This window comes from Bombus affinis, chromosome 8, assembly GCF_024516045.1.
Source record: "Bombus affinis isolate iyBomAffi1 chromosome 8, iyBomAffi1.2, whole genome shotgun sequence".
Classification (NCBI taxonomy): Eukaryota; Metazoa; Arthropoda; class Insecta; order Hymenoptera; family Apidae; genus Bombus; species Bombus affinis.
This window is the reverse complement of record NC_066351.1, coordinates 10,902,029-10,919,720: the sequence shown is the minus strand read 5'-3', so window position 1 is coordinate 10,919,720 and position 17,692 is coordinate 10,902,029. Positions and strand designations below refer to the sequence as shown.

General features: G+C 46.5%; 1 protein-coding gene across 7 annotated transcripts in view; it reads right to left on the bottom strand.

Annotated features, from left to right (window-relative positions):
• Positions 1-17,692, bottom strand: part of LOC126919609 (phosphatidylinositol 3-kinase regulatory subunit gamma) — a 36,906-nt gene that overhangs the window by 16,984 nt on the left and 2,230 nt on the right. For 2 of the 7 annotated variants that reach the window (XR_007711718.1, XM_050729034.1), the window contains exons 1-2: positions 3,288-11,985; positions 446-580 (exon numbers count right to left, since the gene is read on the bottom strand). Coding sequence is in view for 6 of the 7 variants with exons in the window: in XM_050729034.1 (XP_050584991.1) it covers positions 446-580; positions 3,288-4,496 (1,344 nt within the window). In the remaining variant the exon portion in view is untranslated. Of the gene's footprint in view, positions 1-445; positions 581-1,399; positions 2,313-3,287; positions 11,990-17,692 lie in introns of those variants that run through there. The other 5 variants (XM_050729035.1, XM_050729037.1, XM_050729039.1 and 2 more) reach the window with 5 other exon arrangements.

Genomic DNA, 17,692 nt, shown 5'->3' with positions numbered 1-17,692 from the left:
AGAAAAAAGAAACTGGAGGAAGGGAGGACGAAACTATAAAGAGTCGACTGTGCTGTAGAGCAGACGCTACAGGGCAATTACAGGGTCAACGGGCCAAGGAAAACGTCGTCCAGATACTCTTGAGTCGAGGTCATCGCCTTTGAGTACTAGCCAAAGAATTTTCGATCTCCCACCGTGGTTGATTCCGTTCCCGACACGGTTCTCTGACTTGAAACAAGCAAAACCAGGCAAAAATTCGCGGCCGACAACTCCCTTTACCTTCGTTTCTCAACGAGAAACTTTATCGGTTTTCAACGATCTGAGATATTCCCGATCCAGCTAGCAACGACGAACGACCGAATCTTTTAACTGTTACGAAAAATAAACGATTAAATAGAAGAAAAAGAGTAAACGTAGAAAAAGATTTTAAAGGAGTGAAAAAGATGAAGCTTAAAAATCCACTTACCATCAGCTTATCCCGGTCCAGAAAAGGAAGATCGCTCCCCTTGACGTCCTTAGACTTGAAAACATCCGCATAGCGGTAGAGATTTAGAGCAGCCATCCATTCGACGACGTTTAGGGACGTCCACTCGCTTACGGGCTGTTGGAAGAAGCGTGATACCGGTCAAACGGTTCTTTCCAGATATGTACCAGGAACTCGACAGAAGCCCCAATTCAGGTGCAAAACTCAGGAGGAAAACTCTTACACAAGTAAAATTCTCACGCGCATGGGCCACGACCAATATTCACAAATACAATTAATCATCTTTCTCACGAATGGAATTATTACGTAAGGTTCTGGTAATCGTTCACCGCAAATTCCACACCGATAAATCTTGATGACGCGTTTTCCCATTTAAAAATATTTTCTCGGTCAAGAATTCTTGTGCGAATAGAACAGATAATATCTTGCAGAAAATTCCGATCATTATTATTCCACTAGTCGTAGATATTAAAAATCGTCCGTAAAAATATTCGAATAATGAATTAATTAAATTACTTTTAATCCATGCCAAAAATAAACGTTAACCTTCTATAGCTGGAATTCCGTTTCGGTAAATAGAATTTCATTTGGAGAAAGAAGTTATAATCCGTTAAAATTCTTCTCTTCAGGAGTAGTAGTTATCGTACGAATGATTTAGCGCTAGTGCGATGGTATAATAATAAAATGATACGCAAATCGAGTTGAATATTTGATTTCCAAAGAGTTACATAAACACTGGGATACTAAAATTAAAAAATTTTCGAAAAACAGCATGAATCTATTTAAAATTTTAAAAATGGTGTAGCTATCGCGTTATAGAGGGTTAATACGAATTCTTTTATTCCTCATACCGTTTACCGTACGAGAAAGCACCGAGAAAGCGAGTAAGTAGATTCGTCCTCTCTATGATCAGACACGGCGACAGAAGACGCTTACCTAGCTCCTCGTTTTTCGTCGTCCTTTCTACAGTTGCGACCAAACATCGAGGTAAGTATACCACTTGCACAAAAGCCAAATTACAATTTCAATGAAAAACACTACAGAAGATATATCGTTTATCCCTGGGATCGGTGAGCACAATCGTGAGGATGCTGTTGGCGGAGGCGAGCGTGGCTGCGAGCGCGTCTACCACGCGACCAGAAACTCAGATTAGATAGGACTGGCGCAACAGAAAGAGGACGAGGGACGAGCGCGAGCGCCAATATCGAGAATGCTCCGATAAAACGAAAGCGTAAAAACTAAGGGGAAAAGAAAACGTAACCTTCTCTCGTAACCTTAAGTCTACGGTCGTGACGACACGAACGAGATAACAGAGCGTATCACCCACTCAAGAACAGTCGCGAGCCCATTTATCTCCTGCGAATATTCACGCGGTGAATACGCTTCGATCGTTACGCGAACGATTTTCATCTTTAAATTACTACTTTGTTTAGAGCTGCGCGATATAATCGAATGTAAACGATAAACGGTGAAAAAAACCGCGCCGTAAATGGAGCTCGTTTCGTATACCTCGAGGGGAATTGCGTAAATCTGAAAATTTAGTTAAAAGAACGTAGACTGAGTGTTGGACGAAACAAGAGCTACGTGTGCACGATTAAGTGAACGAACGCGTCTTTTCTTTGGCTTTGGCGCCAGGTCGGAAATTACCATGCCAAAATATCGTCTTGTTGGGTGGTGTACGTGTAGATTAGAACACGTTGCTACTCGAGTGTTTACCTGGATTCGTAAACAGAGAAATTGCCGGAAAGCGTGTAGTACTCTATAATTAACAATGTAGATTAGATCGTTAGCCTGATCGTTCGCCGTCGCGTCGTCTGGAACCTCTGCACGTGGAAAGTTATAGATAAACTCAGTGACGACGAAGATCAACGACAAAAAAAAAATGAAGAGGTCTCACGCGGGAGCACCGAGCGATCTGATTCTTTTTTCGAAATTTTATGCAGAGACAGCAGCAGCAGCAGCAGCAGCGTTACGATTTAGGTCGTTACGCCATCGAATCTCGAGAAGGTTTCGCTCTGATAACGAAACCCGGCTAGTGTTTGTGTACAAAGTCATGTTCTGAACAGACAGGAGACGAGTAAAGGGGAAAGCGCGTGTTCAAAGCAGACCTCGAATGCTCGGAAACGGTGGCGATTATGTGTCTGCGATTTATGCAAATTAAACAGAGTTACGGAGATAAATTCAAACGTGGAACCAGTTGGTTCACCTCCGAGTAACAGCAGCACGATAAACAATTTTCCTTGTAAACCAGCGCGTTTCAGCTACCGTGCACCGCGAGCCTCGAACAAAAGCATTCCTCCGTTCTCTCGAAACAACACATGGTCGCTTAAATACACCGAACCGACACTATTTTAAGTAGAATACGGAACGATTAAATCATGAACGTGACCTTGCTCGCGACGAGAACCAGAGAAAATCGTCGTCGTGATCGTATACCCGAACTTTGATTGTAAACAGAATTGGTTGCCGACGAGTAGACGAAAAGCCATTTAACGAAAGCGTGTAGCTTTCGAGTAATTAAATTCGTTTCCAAACAATTTCAAATTCCAAATAAATCACGTCGGCGATCTCTGAGCGCGAAAATGAACGACATCCTTTGCTTCTTAACTTTCTCTTTCAAACGATAGGCATCCGTGCAACAAAAAAAAAATGGTCGAACGTGTAGCGTGATATTTGTTCACGGATAAGAGCAACTTTACTCCGATCGGTGATTTATCAGCGACATTCGTCACGTGTTGGCAACAAAAGGAAAGGAAAGAGAGAAGAGATAAAAAGTATAAAAAAGAAATGTAGTTGAAGCGGGAAAACAAAAGATCGTACTGACCTTGTCCTTGTCGAGAACCTGGCCCGGTAGCGCGTGACCCTTGCTACTCCATTGGCAGAGGTGCTGCCCGCTGTGCTCCGAGCAGACCACGTGGAAGCACGCATGGCACTCTGGAGGACATAGAGAACCGCACATGCAACAGCATAGATTACGCATAGCAGCCGGCTCACGGCCGGCTCCAGTGCCCTTGTCAAGGACACGCTGCCCGCTATCACCACCGAAGCCCTCGTGACCGATTGAATTCGAATAGACGCCATTCTCTGTCACTAGATCGTACGCGACACCGTTCATCGACGTTTCGCCGTTTTGTTGCCGCAGAAGATTCTCGCACGAACACAGATATTGATGGAACGACGCTGTTCTAGCGCAAGGAAACAGCCCGCTCGGCCAAAGACGCGCGAACTCCTCTGAACTTTCGAGCAATTCCTTCGACGTGCTTTTCAACGTTGGATCGGATCGAAACTCGTCCACAAAGGCGGTCAACGATGACTTCAAAACTTGTTGTTTTCGGATTACGGGAACGTTCGTGAAATTTGCGGAACAAGAGGAGGAAGTGGTATTATTGACAGAGTGGGTTTGTTGCTGGTTAACGGAGTATCGTTTGAGCAAGGACAACGCGGCACTTCCTTTAGGTCTGACTGGTTCTGGGGGTGACGATGGCTCGTTGGTGGGCAGAGATTTGGTAGAGTTGGCGGGACTCGTCGCCGCGCTGATCGTAATGGTACTTTGAAGATCACCGTAGGCTCCGTTGCTGTTAATGGCGAGAAGGTTGGCGTGAAAATTACGCGGCGGTTGTATCTGTCTGGGATGTAGTTGCAGATTTGGGGCGATCGAGGTGGAGGCGTTCGGTACCGAGGTTGGCGGCACGATCGTCGCGGAGACGGCGGACGTCGAGGCGACGGCGGCGTTCGCCGAGGTGGCGCCTTTGCGAAGCATGTAATTGTCAGAATCGACGGCTAAGAGCCGCGACATGGCCGTGGATTTAGCTTTAGTGTCATCGTTCGGGTTTCCCTTGGGCAATACTTTGGTCGTGTCTGTCCTGAACTTGGTTTCGGCGAGCTTCTCGTATTCCTCCTTGTCCGCGTAGCTCGCCGTCGTTATCGGGCTAAAGAGATCGTGTATCCTGCCGTGTAAGCTGACCGCAGGCTGCACCTGCGAGGCAGCAGCGGTCGCAGCAGCTGCGGCGGATGCACTCGACGCCCGCTTCATCGCTGAGGCCGATCACGATCATCAAAGCTCCAGCCACGACTAGGTTTTATTAAACGCTTCCACTGACGCTGTCGATTTCGAGTTGCTACTTTCCGGCGAGTCCTGAGCCTCCCTCGATCGACGCGAGTCGCCCGTCATCGTCGCCTTCGCGTTCGCCTCGTCTGCCTCTGGCGAGGTTTCCTCTCGAGGTTCCGCCTTTCGGTTCCGTCTCACGGAACACACACAAACTACTTACTTTACTTACTCTCCTGTCTCCACTGTCCTCCGAGACGGTAACGTTCTCGTCGTCGTTGTCAGATTCTCGCGTGTTAAAAACGTGATCGTTTCGGTCGAGTCGCGTTTCAAGGTCATTCGCATGTCGCCGCCACCAACGTACCCGTGATTGTGCTGCGCTGCACACTTTCTTCTTTTCTTTCGTTTTCTTTTTCAGATACGCGTCAGAGAGTAATTCAGCGATCGGATATTCGTCCGAGACAGACGTAGTAGTAGAGTAGGTCGTGATTCGTCGATTCGCCGGTATGTCCCTTCTTTTTTCTCACGGCCAAACGATAACACGCGATCCTCGATTTTCTCTGTGTTCTATTCGAAGGGCTTCTTCTAGCCGTCGCTGAAAACCGGCTCTGTCCAATCGCCGCAATGTTAATTGCCAATCAGCTGCGGAGAAACGTGTCGTTTCGTATTCGATGGTTAGCTTATCGTCGAACACGTCGATATCTTTGAGAAGGAAAGATTCCACTCGTTATTAGCATGAAAAGAGATAGAGAGCGTAAAGGAGGGAGAGAAGGTCCGTCGAATTTCCAATGGGTAACTTCTTCTCGGTCGACGTGATCCAACGACGTGATCCAATGACGTGAATCAAGCTGCATTCCTCAACTTCGTCCTTTATTATTAATATACTCTCCAAGTGGAAATAGATGGACACCACAGATAAAGAAGAGAAAATAAAAAAAACAGAGAGAGAGAGAGAGAGAGAGAGAGAGAGAGTCGCTCCCGTGGGTGTGACCTCGTGTAAATTCGTTTTCCATAAATCTCACTCCTACCACTCTCTCTCGTGCGCGCACACACGACCTTTGTATAAACGCCGAGATTCGCCGAGCCGAACGAAACCGGTTTCGTCAAGCAACGACACCGAACGATTTTCAACGTAGTCCCGCGAGCCTGTATAGACGAGAGAAGAGAGATCCTCGTGGGTTATTCGAGGGAGCAAGTCCGGATGACCTTAAAGCGGTTCCCTTCGTCAATTAGATCGAATTATTTTACCAATGCGGTCGAACAAGATTTTCTGCTCGCGCACGCTTTAGATCGAATCGGTCGCGGATCGAACGACATGCGCGCGCCACGATCTCCGATTATTTCTGCCTACCAAAGCAAACGTGCCCGTTAACGTTTATTCGTTGCTTTGTTGCCCTTTTTGTGTTACTTCTTCTAACCTCTTAGTCTCTCGTGGGATATCGATCACTGCCTTTTCAAGATCGAGATGGAGAGATAGAGAGCGCGAGAAAAGGACGTTCTTGGTGCTCTGGATCTTCGTAACCTTCGATCGTCGTCGTTAATTGCGGTAAAACAACCGGCTTCTGTCTGCCGTCTTGATAGCGTGCGTTAATTCAAGACGAGTTAGATATAGTTACAAAGTAGTTCTCGAGTTGCGGCGAGGGACGAACAGAGGAGCAGTCGTTCATGGTAGAAACGTGCTCAGCTAATCTCATGAGTTCACCAAGTCACACGTAACGTTGCGCGAGAATCTGGCGACTTCTCTTCCTTTTTTAATTCTCACAGTCGGTCATCGACCGTACGATAAAACCAATTAACAACGTTTCCATATTCTTCGTTCTTTGTGTAATAAACAGTAGACGTTGATTCAAACGATCCGCGCAAAAATCGTCGATCACAAAACGGAACACATCCGCGGTTGCCCTTATCACGACCACCAGTAATCCGCGACTGCTGCGTCTCCTCGGTCTGCCTGGCGTTCTTCCTCGACGATAGATCACTATGGAGCCACCTTACCAGCAGTGAGTCAACGGGTCTGTCGGTAAAGCAGTTCGTCACGGACGATCTTATTACCTCGTTTCTTTTGTCGCCACACGTATATCCTTTTCTCCTTGATAGACCGTTCTGTCGAGACAAACGATTCAAGTAGGCTTTTTAAATCGATACTAAAAGATTCTTGCTTCTCGATTTTGCAATTCCTACAAAATGACACAGCCGAATTTCGACAATACTGCGAAAATCTACGATGCACTTGGAACGAGACTTTTCTTTCATTAATCGAGCTTCTGGCATAAGAAAATCATAGTATCGAACTCTCTTACCGTCCTATTCGTTCTCCGATCAGTCCACACCGGAACACCGGCATATACGTGCCTACTCGCAGAAACAGCGCACGCACGAGATGGAAAAGTCCACTGGGCACTGCACTTTTTGCACCGGCAGCCTGCACCACGCGCACACCTGCACACACGACGACGGTACACACGTCACTTTCTGCACGTATGTGCACGACACCTATCTATACGTCTGTCTTTTTCCTCTGCGATATACTCTTTCTCTTTCCCGACCACCGTTCGTTCCTTCACTCTTTTCGTCGCCCTCTCTTTTTCTACCCTCGCTACTATTGTTTCTTTCTCTCGCGTTTCGTTCCCTTGCTCTCTTTCGCTTCTCTGTTTCACTCTCGTCTGCTGGCCGAGTACAGCCGGTCTACGTGCCGACTACCAACCGCGGGCCAAGTCTTCAACTTCTTCCCCTTTTTCTCCTCTATATTTCTTCTGCTCTTTTTCGTGACACACCGACGTCCTCCTACTCCGTGCAAGTTCATTCCATCATTCACAAGCATAAGGAGAACGTTTCCAAGTTTTCGGCTTTCACTCGATCGCGGTCGCCAAAGTCGCGAGAGATCAGTCAGTGTTCTTTGATGATTTCCCAAAGTATACACAGCGTTAAGTCGCACCACGAATTTCTTGTCCAATCACCGGTCACATACTACGATATTTGGCACGGACTCTCTGTCTAGCTGTCCGATATCGTCTCTCTGGGTTTCTTCTGCCTTTCCACATTCGCCGATCGTTGCCGAAGCGTCAAACTTTTCCACGGATCTCGTCCGACACACTCGACGACTCCGTTCTCTCCGGCAGGCTTTTCTTTGCCGTTGCCACCGGCCGCGAATCATACATCTACGCGGACGATTTCCTGCCAGAGAAAATATCTCCGGCGGCTCGGCGCACAGCTGACCGGCCGGTCCGCCAAGTTCGGTCAATAGCCATAGCAGTCGCAGCCTGCCGAGGGTTGCTCGTGCTCGACCGTCGGCGTTACACTTCGGTCCCTTCCGTCTCGTTTCGGCTCTTTCCGTGGCCTTTATGCGAGCCACCAATGTACATAACGACTACCGGACCCCGGGCTTGCCGAGCGATCGAAGAGGCTTCGTGGAAATTCCTCGACCATTCTCTACTCTCGGCTTACAAGCTTCTCACGCTCGCGGGATCTCGTCTTATTTCACTTCGAGTGGAAACAGACCTCCGTTCCATCGAGCGCACGATTTTTCCGTTGGATTATCGACTAAAGCTAATACACGGCTGGGCTGAACATTATCGAAATTCTACAGTCTGGTTGGTGACAAAGGTTGACGACTTTATCAAGTAAAACCAAGATTGTCCACGCAATTTAATCTTCGTTCGTTTAATTTCCTCCTTTCTTTTTTACTTCTCTCTTACAGTGTAAAGTAATCGTCGACTTAGCGCGCAGAGTACGTTCGGAATACGTTCGAACGATTAATTAAAAATTATCATCGAATTACAATCGGTCTGTCAACTCGGGCTTATTCTTATCTAGGACCAGCTGCGATAAAGTCTCGGAGCGAACGTATCTGCAGTTTCTAAGCAGACGATGGAATAAAGATCCCGATTAAATAGCTGATATAAAAGTCACGCTTGAAAAAAAAGTAGAGACACCATTCGCGCTGTCGTTCGTGACTAAATCGAGCTGGACCGATGTCGTGTACCGTTGAAAGCCACGTGTCTTGTTTGCAAAACGTTCAATTCCCGACGATCGTTCGCGTCGGACGTAGATCCTCCGTTTGATGACTCAAAGATCCGGAATAGGTAAAAATTCCATCGACTCGAACGCGTAAAAATAAATCGGTGATAAAACGAATCGGGCCTCAGGATAAACTTATTCGCTTCCACGGAAATTCAATGGGCGAAAATCCTTTGGTGAAAAGAGGGGGATGGAGAGACGTGACTCTTTCTTCTTTCTTCTATACCCGAGAATCGCGGAGAAGGAGGACGAATCGAAAATCTCGTCCCCTTTTCCCGCGTCGTAAATGTCAATGCTGACGATACTAGAATAAGATTTCATTCTTTACGATCAGTCTTTACTCTCGCTCTTATCGTGAAAGCGCTGCATGCGATACGCTCAAGTGCGTACGCACGTGCTCTCGCGCGCACCAAGGGCCTCCCGCTACTCGAGTCACATGAAAGGGCCGCGCGTGTACTTGAAAGGGAAGAAAGGGACGTGAAAGTGAAAAGCGACTTTCCATGGTAAAAGAGGGGACACGCGGGGAGAGGTGGTGCGATACAAGGATCCCCGGACGTGGGATGATCGAATTCGGCCGCGCAGGCGCCCTGCTCCGGGTATCCTGTTCAAGGTCACAGTACCAACACCGTACCAACCCTTCGCCCTGCATTTTAGGCACAAAAGGACCGATCGATTCCCCATCGCAAAGCCAAATGATAGACCCTTTCTCGTTGTACAGCTACGAGGGAGAGGGATTAAATTTCAATCGACGGGTCCATAATCGTTTCTCTGGTTTACCGTTTATTTTCAACGTTTTCGTTTTGTTCCGCAAACGCACGAAATATTTTTTTTTTTCTTTTCTTTTCGTTGTATTTAATATCTTCTATAGATACGGATACGTCAAGCGGGATAGACGTGCGATTTGCGGAGCAACGATGTTAATGGGTAAACTTAAAAACTAAAAAGTATTTCTGGTGCATCCAAGAGAACGATGAACGATATGGCGTTCCGTTCCAGTAGATTTTCCTAGCGTGGATTATACCGAGAGGCGAGAGAACGTTTTAAGAGGCATTCTCGATTTCACGTTGGTAGGTGTGCATCGTGAGAGCGAAGAAATCCTTAGATATCCGACGTTGTCGATGTTGCGGCAAGAATCGCGTTTCCTTTTGGCGCGAGCCGGTGGTATGTTTTAAATCAGGTCGAAAGAGGCGCGGCGCGCTTTTCACGCGCGCTCCACGCACGTTATTAAATATCTCTATTGCGCGAACCTTGCTTGATAACTTTCAACTATGCGCGGCTCGAGTCTCGTAGCTGCTGAAATAAAAGCTACGACAAAAACTCGCTTAGCCAGATGGGAGGAAACGCACCGAGAACAGAATTATACGCATGGTCTAAACGCCTAAACGACACGCCCCGAACAACCTCCCAGATCGTGATCGCCAACAAAAGCGGCATCCTTAATGTAGGTACCGATGGTAGATCGATCGATCGATCGATCGATCGATCGGTTCGAAGACAACGATGGTCGAAGGGATCGTAAGCTTGCGCGCGATGGATCGTCACGCGTTAGCACGTGCACACGCACACGAACACGCCGATACTCGATTACAAAGAGAACTTTGTCGTCACTTTCTGCATACAAATCTTATCTTGGCGACCGTGCATGGTCGCGGTATCGAGCGATATAAACAAAATGGAGAACTTTTTTCACGGCGCTCTAGTTCGATTAGTCGCGAGTCGTTGTGAGTATTTAAATGGACATCGCGATAACAATACGCGGCATTGTACTGAACCGACACGGGGGGGCTCGCTGGGGGCATTATCGACTGTTTGGGACGGCTCGAGAAATATTTATCGATACGATAAAGAGCATATTTATTAAAGATAAATAATAAAGAATCGTCGATGTCGAATCTCATCGACGACGAGTACTCGAACTTTTCCCCAGCAACGTAAGTAAGTAGATGGGCCGACGATACGGGTATATACAAACAAAGCGACTTAATATGGGCAGATGCTAGGGATGGAAACAGCCGTTTCGCGTGCTTATAAAATCGGTCGATCGCGTCGATTCGTATAATGCAACGCGTGCTCCCTTTTGCTTCCGTCAATGTTTAAATACGGCAACGTGACGAAGACACGCTCTGCTGCACCCGTATAATACGAGAGTGCCGGTTTTTTATTCCGCTCTTTGACTGGCTGATACTTTCGTCGTCTCGCGCGTCGTCGTACGCGCGCATATCGAAAGAGTTAACGCGCAAAATAATTCCAACAGAGAGCTGCACACTGGGGGAAAAGCAGCGATCAAAGCAATGGCAAGTCGATTCCATCGATTACTTAACCATGTAAATTGATTCGTATAAACGGATTCATGCTTGATGTCGTGTTGTTCTCTTTTTTTTTTCCTCTTATACGCACATTCTACGTTCGGTCGGGATACGCCGACGTTTCCATTATAACGTTGAAAACGTCTTCAAGTAGAAGTCAAAACGATAGAACAGAGAGCGAGAAAAGGAGAAACTTCGGTCTTTCCCTGCTTAATTGTTCAGTTTCGATTAAAAAAATCGCGAACAATGACATACAGGAAGATAGGAGGAAGCGTAGGCAGCAGATTCTCGGTAATGAGACGAGTTACGTTAGAGCGTACGTAATCGACAAAATTGCGGGTGCTTGGACGGTAATAATTAGCAACGAATGTAATCGCCGAACGGAAAGTGACCGCTAGGAAACGTACGTGCTCGATCCGCGAACGCGAATCGCGTGCACTCGTCCTTCGGTTTAATCATCTCGGCATGTACATATGTATATATCTTTGCGAGAAGCTCGAAAGATAAATCGTCGATTCTATTTTCGAAACGGAATTATTTTCACGAGGATTTTCTTCGGAATTCCAAGCGAACATCTCTTGGAAACATATTGGGCAAGAAGATGTATCGTCGCAACGTCTAGATTGCCTCGCAAGACGAAATTGACGGGGCAGAGTCCGTCCGCATAAATACCGGCGTTTTAATTCAACGAGAAAACCATCAGTGACCCACGTCACCCGTAAACTAGCAAACTCGCGAAATATGTCCTATTCTCCTCGTGTCGGCTCCATCGTTTACCCCGGTAATCCTGAATTTCCCATAGCAACGTGACGGTGCACTCCATTACCCATGACCTCCGCCCTGAGCCTGGGGGCTTCTATATCTGCGAATCAATGCAGCTCCATTGCGTGCATCCCGGTACCGTGTGTGTGTGCACGTGTACACGGCTTACATGTAGATATAACAGTCGCCGAAATACAGTCGGTAGCCTAATCGGAATGGTCACGCAACGAATGGTACTATAGAGAAAATAAGCACGCGTGATCGTTTCCTATCGCCTTGTTTTCCGTCTCCTCCACTGTCTCGCGCGTCTGTCTACCGCGTAATTTACATGTTACACGAGGAAATAGAGACACGTCGATCCGTATGGAACGGGAACACGCGTCGTTATACCGAAAGCGAACGCGATGCAATTCATTAGCGATTGCGAACTAACAACGCGTCTTGTATTTTACGAAGCGTCAGTTCCGTTTATCCTTTAAGATCGGATAAAGCCGAGCGAGCCATTTATTCTCCCGTGGTCAATTTGAATACATTAATTTTAGCGTAGAGCGAAGAGCGAGGGAGGAAGCGTATCCGTGCGCGCGCGCACGTACGATTCCAGTTGAATCTCGATATCGCGTGGTAAAAAAACTCGAGGAACACGACGAGATAGGGAGTTCTAGTTTTATCCACGACTTCCGCGAGTCTAGTTGGAACATTGCTCGAATAACTCTGGCCGACTCTTTCCAGCTATACAAATATTCCGCTCATAAATATGTATATATTGTAAATCGGTTATGCGCCAAGACCGCTGGAAGCGTATCAAAAAATGGAACAAAAGGATGATGAATGAATCGTATTGTGTCAGCAGGGCGAAAAGGGGGTCGAACCGCGGCGAAAGAAGAACGATAGGCGTGTGCCCGAGCTATCTGGCGCTATCGAAACTTATTACGGTCGAAAATTATTGCAACGGCCACGTTTATTAGAAGCGACGAGTCAACGCGTTTCCTTCATCCATCAATTTCAATTGCCGCGCGACCGCGTGACTTTCTCGCACCGTTCGCGTAACGTGAATAGCGAAAAGTATAACGTTGTTCGTGACCGGTGTCGCATACTCGCCGATACTCGGGGTTAACCGCGAGGTGAACGAAAGAAAAAACGGCGAACGATGCTGCGAATCTGGCAAGAAATCGATCTCGAACGCGCAAGGTTCAGCGGAGAGAAAAGATCGACGAGCTACGAAAATAAAGAACACGAAGAACCAGGTAGGTAGGAGAGTAAACGGCTGGAAGTCGAGTAAAGGTTTTCTCGCCGAAACCGTAAAAGCTGAACGAAGAAACTCCTAGCGAGGGAATCCTACAAAAATGCCCGAACTCCGGCTCGTGCAACGACCGCTCCTTTCTCTCGCGCAACGCCAACAGGCAGAAAGAAAAAAGCCGGTAACTGCGCGTTGCACGATCGAAAAACTTGATCGAGTAGAAAAACACAAAGAATTATTTAGGTGGACTGCGCTGCGAATCCATCGAGAGAAAGAGCTTCGCCGTCCGTTAAAAGAGATGGATGCATTGAGAAAATGCGTGGCTGAAATTCAAAATGCAAGAAGAAAAAGAAAGAGGCAAGAAGACAGAGCGGAGAGCGGCTAAGCGCCGAGACACGAACGATCCGCATGGTGCTCGAAGGTGCTCCGAAAGAGGGAACTCGCCTGTTCGAGGTGGACGAGTTAATTTTAGTTTAATCGACCGACCTGATACGAGAAGCTCGTGTACGAGCGCCGGTGCACGTACGTAAGTAGGCAGTACGTATCCGCGCACTCGAGACCGAGTCAAAGCACGCCTTCTATACATACGGAAGGACTTGTTATGCGTCGCTGGCTTACGTGTAACTTCGACAACCGCTGCTTTTCCCCACCATGGAATTCACTTTCGAGTTTCCCGACTCTTGGACAACGCGTCACGAACTTCAGGATACAGGAATCTCTACGTGACTCGATGCAGCGGTTCCACGCGTGTATTCGGCTATTCCAGATAAATAGCGTGCTACGTAAACCGTTCACTTTGATACCAGTAATTATTTATTCGAATTATTTACTCGATCATTTACGAGGATCGCTGGAAACGCCTCGAGACAAACGCGTGTATCTCTTCGACGATCCCCTACGTAAACGCGTAAGACTCGACCGTTTAAACTTAACCGGATGATACTCGTAGTATAACTGTAGCGGGCGCGAGAGGCTTCCGTTTCACAGTCAAAGTGCATTCGGATCGGCCGTGTAAATGGAACGGGCGAGGGAGGGTTCGAGGTCGTTCGGATCGAAATCATTCAATTAAGGCCACAGGCTACGGAACAATCATCGGGCCCGACATCGAGCGACGAACGTAGAAAAGACACTTTTCACTGACCCTTTCGTACGCGTCTGACGATCGCGGTCGATTAAGATCGTCGACGATCCATCCGCTATCGAGAGGCTCTCGTATCATTGCCGCATAGCAAAACGATGCATCGCGGCTTACCAGCAACAAATACGGAAGTTAAATGTTCCCTCGTCGATAAGAATGTGCAGGGCGTTCTCCAGAGATGAATCGAATACAAATTAGAGGAGGGAATGTCGAAGTAAGTACCTGGACGAGTAAAGAGCCACGGACGTTCGAACGCGCCTAGGTTCGACAGCATGAATCCACGAGAGAGCGAGGTTTTCGTCGCATCGCCGGAAACATCGAGCAACGAGAAAAGATTCTCTTTCGTTCGGTTCGTTGCCGAGAACGAAAAATTTCGATACGCGTCGATTCGTCGTTCGGTATGGTTAAAAAGTGGAAAAACTCGTGTATCTGCTCGGGCAGAGGGGAAGGGAGACACGAACCGGGGAAGCCGGAAATCGAGGAAAAAAGGGGGGAAAGCGGCGGAAGGGCGAAGCGCTTGCGCGACGAGCTCGTTTCCATGGCTTCGTTCGTTTCACGTAGCAACAGAAGGACTTTTGACCCCGTTCGATTGTCCTTCGAAACAACTCGGTGCCTCATCGTTTTCTCCCGCTTTGTCGACCGAGAGAAGTGAAACGCATCGTTGAATCGCACTTAAGCATCACTCCTCTTTAACATTAACGCGTGTATCATCTTCGTTTCGATAAGACTTTACTTTCTGCCGGACGATGATTCTCCATTTTTATAATCTATTCTAGCTCGTCACACATAGTCGAAGAGTATCACCGACGAAAATATCAGACGGCAAACGTTTTTTACACGCGCAAAATTTCAACCGCTGGCGCCACTCAAAAAAAGACAGGTCCTAAACGTCGATGAATTTCGAAAGCGTTGATCACGAATGACGCACGAGTTTAATTTTACGAGCAGATCGATGCGCAAAGAAAGCCATGATATGGACGTTAAGTGGCACGTACCTGAACAACGCTCGTCGATGAATAGAATAATTTCGATATTGTCTCATTACGCTATATACTAATTAAAATACATCTGCGTCCCGTTTTTCTAAGAAGCGCACCAACAATTTGGCAAACGAACTGTACCGGGAAAGATCGCGTACGCGGAAGAATTCTAATTGCGATCACGAATTATTTTCGTGAAAATGAACTTGTGGATTTTCCTGACAGAGTTTCCTATGAATCGAGAAGCGAAAGTCACGAGAGCCACGAAAACGCTGCCAAATCTCGATCGGTGGTTCCCCGCGTAACTTTCAACCAAAGTCAACGAAAATTTCTTCTCGAGTAGAAGAAAGAGAGGAATTTCAAGGAATTTTTTAGTCAGATTCTCTGAATTTTTGTTCGGTGACTCTGAAGCGAACGCGTTCCTTTTCAACGACAAAACGAAAAAGTCACCATTTCATATAAAGAATGCAAGTATATTTGTGAACTGAATAATCTACAGTCTACAGTCCTCTTATTTCAGACCATACGAGAGTATACTTTGATGCGACTCTTTCATCCCGCTTCTTTCCAGTCTACGCTTTTTTCCCGCGCTTAGTTTCTACCATAACTATGCGATTGCACGGACTTTCACTCCTGTTTCCTTTTTCTCTATTGAATTAAAAAAATTATACTTTGAGATGATCGTTCCATCTGTTATTTAGAAATGCTCTATTTTCGTCTCTTTCTCCGGTACACGCGTCTGCTTATGAATCACATACGACTTTATATCGAATATAATGTAGCAATGTTAACCCTGCCATATTACATCCATACACAATCCAATTAACGCTATACGAGTGAATTATATATAGTCTAACCATGAAAATATGTAAAAACAGCATTTTCTTAACACGACGACAACCGTTTCAAACAATTCCAGATAAAAATCTCAATGCAACAAAATTACTAAAAAAATAGAAACGATAAAGGACTTTTATCTTTTAAGAATAGCCAAATCCAACACGAGTAAAGAATGCAGAACCCCGCTATAGTATTCCAGGGTTAATCGTTCCCAAGAAAAAAAAAAAAAAAAAAAAAGCTAATCGTAAAAGCGAACAGTCATCAGGTGTCCGTGAAATCCAACGTGCTAAATCGGAGTTGCAAGGACGTATCGAGCGGAACGTAGGTCATGGAAGGGTGTAGACGTTCGGAAACGTGTCTTAGGGACAAGAAAAAAAAACCGTCTTATCGTGGTACGACTTTTCCTTTCCTCTTTTTTCCCTCTGTCTCTCTCTCTGCGTTCTTCTTATTCTAGTTTCCACTAAGGAAAAGCGTCGATATCGGACGCGGAACAAACGCGCTGAGAAACACGTAGGAGTACTTGAACATCGCGGTTAGGTGACCCCGGTAATCGAATGCACAGATTTTCAATGATTAACCACGGGAGGCCTGGTTGATACTCGCCTGATCACGACAAGGAGCAACACGCCGCCTAGGAGCGTGCAAAACGACCATTCTACACGTGAGCGCATCACATCAACTACATACATCTCGGATTTCTGCTTTCTTTCGTACGATTTCGTGCTAATGCGACTGAGTGAAAAAGCATTCGCCTCGCACGCTTGTCTGCTACGTGATCGCCGCACGGTAGTTTCCTTTTCCGAGCGTGAAATCCAATGAAACGTAAGTAATTTCGTTTGCACAGTTGCCAGCCTATGATATCTGCTGCTGGCTGGCCTATACGCCAATATACGCTCGCAAGGAACGATCCGAAGAAAACCTCTGTGCTCTTCTATCTCTCTGCTCGCTAATTTTGTATCTTCCACGTATTCGTGGCGAGCCTCGTCTATATTCGGCATACACGCCCGCCAAAGATGCCCGAATTATCATGAAATAATTCTGGACTTATCGCGAGGGATATGACGCATCGCGGAAATTCATTCGATGTCATTTTCATCCAAGTCGATGCACATCTGTATCGGGAAGAGTATCAGGAACAGGAGATTCTCCGATGTCAAGGACCGAAATAGCAGTAAAAGTTATTTTAAAATGCAATCGTTATAATAAGAGAGTATAATCAAAGAGCAGGAGGTGGGGGATAATAGTACGCTATCTGTTTCTCTCTTTGCAATCAGGATATTAAATGACAAAGCTAGTAGAATTATTAATAGTCGTTAAATAGTATCGATCGAATGCAAAGGAGCATAATGGCGGTGGTTTGGCGAATATTTAAGAAATTTTATATATTTAAGCGGCATAGGGACAAAGCTCAGTAGAGAGTAGATACGTTCCTGAGTCGTACGATGGCAAAACGTCAGTGGTGGGGAACAAGAGGGACAGGAGAGGGTTGTGGAGTTTCAGAAAAGAAACTGCCGGCTGAGCTGGAAACGAAGCGAGGTAAGGTGAAGGGGGACACGATAGTACGCCACTTGAAATCACCGCGACTGCATGTGTTACTATGCTACGCTGCCGCCCTCGACGGTGATCGAAGAAACAACGATGAACTGCGTTATCGGCGCACGCGATTTGTCTTTGAAGAGGACGATCATGTTGCGAATTTCTTTGCGCGGTCGGTACCACTTATGATTGACGAATCACATTCAAAAAATTATCGATATCTCGATAATCGCTTTTCTTGCGAATCTCGTCAAGACCATTAGTTGAAATTCAATGTTCGCATCGGTTCGAAATGTTTCGGTTTTTTACGGGTTTAAACGTGTTTGTTCGATCGAATCAAATTGTAAACAAATCTCTTTCGGATCTAC